The 9,649-nt window shown below is 41.6% G+C and overlaps 1 protein-coding gene across 1 annotated transcript; it reads right to left on the bottom strand.

Moving 5' to 3' along the window:
* Positions 1 to 219: 219 nt before the first annotated feature.
* On the bottom strand, positions 220 to 2,047 carry LOC127138189 (uncharacterized). Its single transcript, XM_051064582.1, has 3 exons — positions 1,393 to 2,047; positions 381 to 1,316; positions 220 to 266 (listed from the first exon to the last, which is right to left on the bottom strand). Exons 1-3 carry the CDS (start codon positions 2,045 to 2,047, stop codon positions 220 to 222), a joined length of 1,638 nt encoding a protein of 545 aa, XP_050920539.1.
* Between the last annotated feature and the right edge of the window lie 7,602 nt (positions 2,048 to 9,649).

Below are 9,649 nucleotides of genomic sequence, written 5' to 3'. Positions count from 1 at the left end.
GGACCAGGGTTCGAACAACGGACCCGGGCCTCGATACCCACGGGCACAAAGCCCGACACTTCGTCGGTTCCCTAAACCGAGGAGATTATCAAAGTCGAGCAGAGTACGAATTCATACAAACAAGTATCAAACACAAACGAGCACAATGAATGATAACGTAAATATTCATGCATTAAAAACGATAAGAGCGGCCGAAGCCAAGTACGCCCGAAGGCCATATTACAACGCCCGAAGGCCAAATACATAAGGCACGCAGGCCATGATAACTAAAATCAAAGAAAAACAAATAAACTAAGACTCCGCTCGGAGCACCTCTTCATCCTCTTCTTCTTCTTCTCCCCCCAGCTCCTCCTCCGCTTCAAACGGGCAGATAATCTCACCGTCCCGGACGCAGCAGTTATAGGCCGACCCTACTGTCACCAACTCAGGGTTCAGAAGCCCGAGCTGCTCGACAGCATTGTCGAAACCCTCTTTGAAGCAGGCCACGAGATCTTGGTTGAGAGTCCGAATATGCCCTAGCAGCTCACCGCGCGAACCAAGGGCGTGTTCCTCCTCGGTCTCATCTGCCAGAGGACGGACCTTTCCCTCGAGAGACTCAACCTGAGCCCGTAGGCAAGCGTTGTCCTCGGTCAGCTTCTGATGGTCGACCACCTGCTCTTCCAAGCTCGCCTTAGCAGCCTTCAACTGGTCCCTCTCCTTTTCCACCTCCTCCAGCTTCTGGCTCAGCCCTTCCTGCAGCTGATGCTCTTCTTTGTAGTCCGACAGATCTTGAGATAGTCTTTCCTTCTCCGTCCGAACCTGCAAAAGGGCATCCTCCAGCGAGGCGGTGGAGACCGAAGTGTCGGTCAAAACCATGGCCGTCTCCATCACCCGGATGACAGCAGCAATATCCCTGGCCAGATCTTTCCTCCGGGCAGCAACATCCTGGTCCAGAATAGCCTTGGCCTCAGGCGCAGGCACAGCAATCGACTCCTCGGCCTTGAAGAACGACCGTTCCACATAGCAGGGAGGTAGAAGATAGCTGCCCGGTCCATGCGAACTTCCTGGAGACGACCTGGTAAGGGCCCCAGCCGGACGCTTCCGTTTATGGAGGGGAGAAGCCGCTGGCGACGGACTGCTATCAGGAATGTTGATCGGGTTAGATCGAGGAGGAGAGGAAGGAATCACGCTCGCCGCCTGCGAGGGACTAGCCCCGGCATCGCCAGCAGTCTCCAAGGGACGGGCCACAGTTTTCTTCTTCTTCTTGGGCACCCGGTCAGGAGCGCCGACCTGATTCGCTAGCTTCAGCACCCGATCACGAGCATTGGGCATGGCACCTGCAAATAAATTACACACCAACATTAGCGAGCGAAGTCATAAACAGAAATAAAAAGCTAAACAAAGTCTGCCTACTCAATAACGCCAGAGCTTCCTCCTCGGTATCACACTCGAGCAGAGCCTTCGTATTGATATAACGCGCCTCGGTGATTAGTTCCCCGGCCTCATCCAGGTAGGGCACGCCCTGTCGATTCGCCCAGAACCCCAAGCTGAAGCTCTGCACGTAATCGACCAGCTTCTTGTACGCGAGCCTATCCTCCTCGCCGAGCATCGCATACTTGACTCGGTAATGCGCCGTGGAGAGATCGAAATGATCACGCTGCCACCTCAGCGGTATCTTCGACATCAGCGTCTCCTCCCCATTGGGTGTCCGCTGATAGTAGTATAGAGAGTGAAGGGCAGCCCGGGTAATCGGCATCACCACGTACCACCGGTTTTTGAAATGGCGAACAGAATCCTCGTACGTCTTGAACAGACGCACGGGCTGCTTGAAAGAAACCCAACTGTGGCGACCACGGGAACCGGACCTCTGGAGATGGAAAACGTGGAAGAAGAGAGCCCGGGTGCAACCAATGCCGAGGAACTGGCAAACTAACTCGAATGCCCGCATAAATGCGAGAGCATTAGGATGTAGTTGGGACGGCGCCAGCCGGAGCCACTTGAAGACCGACATCTGGAAGGAGTTGAAGGGCAGTCTAATCCCCGCCTCACGGAAAGCAAATTCATACATGGTGAACTGCTTCCCCGGAAATGATGGCAAATGCGGTCTTCTTCCTTGGGGGCGCAGCAATACCAGTTCGGTGGATCCTCCCGGCTTATGGTCTCGACCATAGCGTAAGCAATGACGGCCTCGTCACAGAAGTCTGATTCCTCCTCCAAGGGCTCGTCCGCAACCCATGAGAAGTCGACCTGCCCGGAAGAGGAGGCGTGTTCGGTACCATCTCGGACACTCCCATCCCCGACAGGGAGACGAGCGATTGTCGCGTCTTCGGTGGAGGACCCAGAATCTTCCCTCCTCGGTCGTAAGCGCCCGGTAGCACCTGAAACGCAGACAGAAAGAGTGAATTCGACGTCGTATCAAATCCACCCTTCCACCGCAGGTCAAGTGAAAGGGCGTAGCGGCGACGGACACTAACCGTGCTCAACTCGGTGACGCGCGCATTCTATGGAGACCGGGCATAAACTTCATACAGCCTATGCAAGTATTGCCCGGCATATGAAATTTATGCCCGGTACAGTATGATCCCAACCCTATTTTCTACCACCTAATATACACCTACAGTCCACTACACTGTTCCTAAGTTAAACCTAACCACATTTCTACAAAAATAGCACGCGTTTGACAGAAAACAACAAGGAAAAACAGTGGGTCACAGTGGAAAATCATACCTGTCATAGTTAAGTTGAAAGGGGTACGGTGGTGCCCGAGCAGAAGACGGTGGTTCAGATAGGAGGACGGGCGGAGACGGCGGTCCAGACGGTAGAGCGAGCAAACGAGGGAGAATGTGGAGAACTCCGGTGAACGTGTGAGCGAAAAAAATGGAAATGAAGTTACTCAACCCCTTTTTTATAGGGCTTGGCACGTGGACCAACACGCTAGGTCATCATTGCCTAGCCTGCCTACGCCGTCTTTGCACACGAAACGAAGCGACCCCACTGATTCTGAGACACGTCTATCAAAGATAAGAAACTGAAACGACCCGAGCACCTATCCGTCTCCTCGACTCACCACGACGCCACCTCCCCGCGTCATACCCACGTTTACCACAAGGAAGGTGCGGACCAACCGATCACCTCCATCCCCGACATTCCCGGAGAAAGGGTCGGTCATGAACAGGTCTGTTACGACCTCACCTGTCTAACGATGAAGCTTCCCCATCGCCTCGGGGAACCCTTAGTTGAAACATAAGTCATCTCTCTGGCTCAGAGACTCGACTTGGGGGGCTCCTGTTCTGGACTGGGCCATGACACTAGGCACGACACGGCCCAATGCTCGCCAAGCCCACGTCCAAACGACCGTGTCCAAACGACCACGAGGACACGTCAGGTGAACGACCGTCCGCCCGACGAACGTCTCCCCGGCCCCTTAAATACGTGTCGGACAACGAGCGGGTCCTCCTCATATGATCTCCATCCACTCATCGTCAACCCACGTCGCGGACACCTAAGTTGTGTCGGGCAGAGCCATAACGGCATCTCACTCACCACGTCACCCAACTCCCCTATATTGTCTCCTTAGGGATAGGGGCAGTTGGACCAGGGGGCAGACCTTGGTCTAGGTCTTAACGCTTCTTACGCGTCCCCTGGCAGCTCCTCCTTGGGCCTAGCTAATCCAGCCCATTAGGAGCCTTGGCCCAGCGCTGGGGGCTCAATATAAATACCCCTTTCATGGCAAAGGGGCAGGTATTCTAACTCACACTCTGATAACCTCATTCTGTACCTTTTCTGACTTAAGCATTGGAGCACCTTGCGGGTACACCCCCCTCTCATTTCATTCTCTGGCCCATTCACCAAGACCTTGGAAGGCCCTCCTGATCAGGTAAGATCATATATATATATATATATATATATATATATATATATATATATATAATATATATATATATATATATATATATATATATATATATATATATATATATATATATCGTTTTTCATGTGCGTGTGTGTGAGAGAGAGAGATTTTCTAGTAAGAATAGTGGTAAAAGCATAGAAAAATTATTTAAAAAAGTGTAGTTCCTATTGAATTTGCTGCATTTTGTAAAACAATAATATGCATAAGTATTTAAAGTGTTGAAAATTATCTATTTTCCTTAAGCGGTATGGTGGTGCAAAAGGGACACATGCTGGACGTGATATCTTAACATGCGGTACAATATATGGATCTTGCACAACAAGTCAATGTTGTTGCATTTTGGAAGAGTTTCTAATCAAAGATTGGATCAAATTTTATTGTTATTGGTTTAACAATATGATTAAGTGATTTGTTTGACAGCTGGACGAAGATTGAGTAACTTGACATAGTTGTAAGTTTGTTTAGTTGAGTTGTAAATTCAACATTATTATGTACACCTCTATGTTTCAGTAACATGGCATAGAAGGTTTATCTAGTTAAGTTGTAATATTCGACATTGATAATTGGGTTAAAGACCAATCACTAGGGGTCAGTGATTGATAGAAAGTAAGAGGATTTCTCATATTTATGGGGAGTCCTAAATAGAAAGTCATTGGGTAGTGTTACGAAGAGGCATTGAACATCATAGAGTTTATTGTTGCTTGTAAGACTAATTGTACTAAATTACTAATAATAAATTACTTTTCTTGGATTGGAAGTCAACCATCCAGACGTAAGTGTTGTTTGCATCGAACTGGGTTACCAATTCTTGTGTTCCTTACTATTTTCCGCTTCATCATCTTGTTCTACTTAAACTCATTACTGCAAATAACACATGTCATGTCAGACGCGAAATAGATTTCACCTTAGTTACAATGTCGAGGTAACAAAGGGTGACATGAAAAGTGGGAGCTTTACCCCTCAATTTAAAAATAACCGAGGGATTAGTTTAGATGGTCATTGGTTCGAACCCCAACAATAACTTTTTTATATTTTCCAAACTAGCACTATATGCTTCTCAGTTTTATAACAAAACCGATGAGTAAGAAGAATAGTGGTTAAAGCATAGAAAAATTATAAGAAAAATTATTTAAAAAATTGTAGTTCCTATTGAATTTGCTGCATTTTACAAAACAACAATATGGAGAAGTATTTAAAATATTGAAAATTATCTAGCTTCCTTAAGCGGTATGGTGGTGTAGAAGGGACACATGCTGGACGTGATGTCACAACATGAGGTATAATATATGGTTCTTGCGCAACATGTCAATGTTGTTGCTTTTTGGAAGAGTTTCTAGTCAAAGATTGAATCAGATTTTATTGTTATTGGTTTAATAATATGATTAAGTGATTTGTTTGACAGTTGGATGAATATTGATTCATATTTAAATGAAGATTTAAATTTGAATTTAAATTTAAACAAATCATATCTTGTTGGAGAGATTTATAGAACATATTATGTCCAACAAATTCTGCATTAATTCTAGACGAAATTAAAGTTATGATCCAAGGAGAAAAGCCCAGAGTCATTATGCTATATAAGAAGCTCAAACCTACATTGGAAATCAAGAATTCATATTGAAGATTTTAGAGTGCTTGTGTTTACAAGAGTCCTTGTTATTTTTATGTACATCACACTATGTTTTCAGTAACTTGACATAGTTGTAAGTTTGTTTAGTTGAGTTGTAAATTCAACATTATTATGTACATCTCTATGTTTCAGTAACTTGACATAGAAGGTTAATCTAGTTGAGTTGTAATATTCGACATTGATAATTGGGTTAAACATCAATCACTAGGGGTTAGTTATTGATAGAAAGTAAGAGGATTTCTCATATTTATGGAAAGTCCTAAATGGAAAGTCATTGGGTGGTGTTACGAAGAGGCATTGAATATCATAGGGTTTATTGTTGCTTGTAAGACTAATTGTACTAAACTACTAATAATAAATTTCTTTTCTTGGGTTGGAAGCCAACCCTCCAGACGTAGGTGTTGTTTGTATCGAAGTGGGTTACCAATTCTTGTGTTCATATTATTTTCCGCTTCATCATCTGGTTCTACTTAATCTCACTACTACAAATAACACATTTCATGTCGGACGCAAAATAGATTTCACCTCAGTTATAATGCCGAGGTAACGAAGAGGGACATGAAAAGCGAGAGCTTTACCCCTCGATTAAAAAATAACCGAGGATTAGTTTAAATGGTCATGAGTTCGAACCCCAGCAATAACTTTTTTAGATTTTCCAAACTAATACTATATACTTCTCAATTTTATAACAAAACTGATGGTATATATATATATATATATATATATATATATATATATATATATATATATATATATAATATATATATATATATATATATATATATATATTATATATATATATATATATATATATATATATATACTATTCTTAACACTTGTCACTAATCCGTCATTAGATAGTGTTAGAACGAGATCTGGTTCTGCATCTATATCTTTGAGTTTTGATGATAACAATATAGTATTTGTGTGAGAATAATTTTGGTACCCTAACAGTTTGTTATTGTGTAGCTTTAACAACCAGTTCTGATTCTAAGTTTATGACGTGCAACATCATCATTTTCTGAACATTTGTTCCGAATTATGCTTCTGCGCTGAATCACTTATGAGAAGTTCTGAAAGACGCTATATTGTTGCTGCAATATTCTTTCTGCTTCTGCGCTGATTCACTCCTGAGAAGTTCTGAAAATACACTATGTTACTGATGCAATGTTCTCTCCGCTTCTATTTTGGGATGTCAGTCTGATTATCAATCTTCTAAAGAATAACAAGCTTCTAAAGTTTTGTTACTTAACTGAAGAATCTGAAGATCTCAAGCCAGATGTTGACATGGTCAAGGTTCTGATGGAAGATTCAGAAGATTATGAAGTTTGTTACTTAACTGAAGACTCGGAAGATCTCAAGGCAGACGTTGACGTGGTCAAGGTTCTGATAGAAGATTTTGAAGATTCTGATTTCAACTGTGTTTCTTCTTTTCATGATTCATCAACTTTTCATAGAAAACAAATGAATTTGAAGATAAGATCAAAGTGGATACGTGATCAAATAATACATGGTACAAATTAAAAATATTCCTTCCACTTCTTGAAATCGTGGGCGAAGGATTGTACTATTCTTCACACCTGTCACTAATCTGTTAGTGGACATCTGCTCTTTTGGTATCCCAAATTTCCCTCCAAGGGTCCCTTTCGTATGATATATAAGTAGGAATTGGAGACTTGAAAAGGCTAATGCAACAATTACAAGATTGTTTCCTATGTGAAAAAGCTCTCAACTTTGTTCATACTTTTCTTTAAGTGTTTGTATTTCTTTTGTGTAAAATCTACTTGTGTATAAGCAATTTGTAACACAAAAAGTTGTATTCAAACTTGTTTGTTTGTATTTCCTTAAGGATACTAGGTTTTAGTCGGATCCTTGAGAAGACAGAGAAAGTTGTTCTTTGTGATTTCCTTAAGGAGACTAATTCGTAGTCTGATCCTTGAGAAGACAAAAAAAGTTATTCTTTGTGGTTTTCTGTAATCTGTTTGATTATAGTGGATTAATTCATTGTGTATAAGGCGAAATTACCTTGGCGGGTGGACTGGAGTAACTTTGATTTCAAGCGAACCGGGATAAAAATCATTGTGTCTTTCTCTCTTTGTTCTCTTGATTGTGTGCAGTTTTTGAGTTTGTAAAAAGCTTTTGTTTTTAAAACCCAATTCAACCCCCTCTCCTCCTTCTTGTGTTTTTCACACCTTTAATTGGTATCAGAGCTCCGGTTCTAATTGTGATAAAGTTTTATCAACATTTCATTGTGTTCAGTACCGATCCAGTTTGTGTCAGAAACAATGGTCTCTGCTGACAACAACGTCGTCGCTGCTAACAACAATGAGAGAGATCTCTACAGTGCTAAACCACCAGTCTTTGACGGTGAAACGTTTGATTACTGGAAAGATAGAATTGAAAGTTTCTTTCTTGGATATGATGTTGATCTCTGGAATCTTGTAGTCGATGGCTACGTTTACCCAATAAATGTTGAAGGAAATAATATAGCAAGAAGTGTTATGATATATCAACAAAAGAAGGAATTCAAGAATCATCATAAGGATAGAACAATATTGCTTAATGTTATCTCTTATATTGAGTATGAGAAGATAACAAACAGAGATTCTTCTAAGTCTATCTTTGATTCTTTAAGAATGACTCATGAAGGGAATGCTCAAGTTAAGGAGACAAAGGCTTTGGCCTTAATCCAGAAATATGAGGCATTCAAAATGGAAGATGATGAAACCGTTAAGACTATGTTCTCAAGATTTCATATGCTTGTCACAGGACACAAGGTTTTGGACAAAGGCTATTCTACGGATGACCATGTCAAGAAAATCATCAGAAGACTCCCCAAAAAATGGAGACCTATGGTAACTTCCTTGAAGTTGGAAAAGGACTTGAACATCATTAGTCTTGAAGAGCTTGTTAGTTCTTTGAGAAGCCATGAGATAGAACTCGAGGAAGATGAACCTTATAAGCGAGGTACGTCTGTTTCCTTGAAGTCCAAGCCTGAGGAGACAAGGGCTTATCAAGCTGAGGAAGAATCAAAAGATTCTGATTAAGTCTCATAAGATAATGATGAGTTGTCTTTGATTTCCAAGAGGGTCAAGAGACTCTGAAGGCACAAGAAGAATGGACAAGGAAAGTTCAGAGGAGCTAGAATGACTGTTGGTCGTTTTGACTCTTCATCTGGACCAAAGAAGTAAGGTTCTGGTAAAGAGGTTATTTGCTACGAGTGCAAGGAGTCAGGCCGCTATAATAATGAGTGTCCTAAGCTGAAGAAGGACAAAAGGCCCAAGAAAAAGCTCTCTAAAGGCAAGAAGGGTTGATGGCTACATAAGACGACTCAGAATCAGAAGAAGAAGATTTTGATGAGGAACATGCCAATGTTGCATTGATGACAACTACAATTGATCTAGAAGGTTCTGAAGAACAAAAGATAAGATGTTGTCAGAATCAAAATCAAACTCCGATTTTGAAGAGGTGTTTTCTAAACTATCTCCTTTTGATTTAGAGTCGTGTCTCTCTGAAATGCTGGAAAAATACCAAAGTCTTCAAAGTAGGTAGAAGGACCTTAAACAAGTCTAAGTAGTTGCTTCTAAAACTCGTGGTGAGCTTGAGAATGATATTTTTGTTGGTGTAAGCCCTAGAGGCCAATACTTTTGGTACTTGTATCGAATTATTTATTAATAATAAAAGGATTTTTCTTTATTATGGTTGTTTAATAAAGTCCCTAGAATAGCTAGTCCGTTTAATGTATCAAGTGTGACTTAATCATGAGATCACATTAAACATAAGGACACTATTCTTAAAGTATCCGTAGTCGAGCCTTATTGTGAAGTAGGATAACATTAAAGCATTAAGACTATTATATATATAGACTGATGATCACATCCCATGGATCATGGATAAGGAGTTATCAAGTCTTAAACATAAGTATGAATATTAAGAGTTATATTTATACTGGATTGAACCGCTATGAGAATACTATATAGAATGTTATGCAAAGTGTCATAAGTTATTCTCATGGTTATAATGGTGTATACCACCCTTCGACCTGAAACGACTATGGACCCTAGATGTAGAGTCGAGTGCCTTATTATTGATCAAACATTGTCCATAACTGGATGACCATAAAGACA

The sequence above is a fragment of the Lathyrus oleraceus genome, chromosome 4 (genome assembly GCF_024323335.1).
Source record: "Lathyrus oleraceus cultivar Zhongwan6 chromosome 4, CAAS_Psat_ZW6_1.0, whole genome shotgun sequence".
NCBI lineage: Eukaryota > Viridiplantae > Streptophyta > Magnoliopsida > Fabales > Fabaceae > Lathyrus > Lathyrus oleraceus.
This window is presented reverse-complemented; position numbering and strand designations above follow the sequence as displayed.

Bases quoted from the DNA above. Each gene is read 5' to 3' on its own strand.
- LOC127138189 (XM_051064582.1), bottom strand. From the start codon at position 2,047: ATGTATGAATTTGCTTTCCGTGAGGCGGGGATTAGACTGCCCTTCAAC. The intron at 1,317-1,392 runs GTAGGCAGACTT...ATTTATTTGCAG, and splicing joins GGAAGCTCTGGCGTTATTGA to GTGCCATGCCCAATGCTCGT. The intron at 267-380 runs GTGAGATTATCT...CTTTGATTTTAG, and splicing joins TAACTGCTGCGTCCGGGACG to TTATCATGGCCTGCGTGCCT.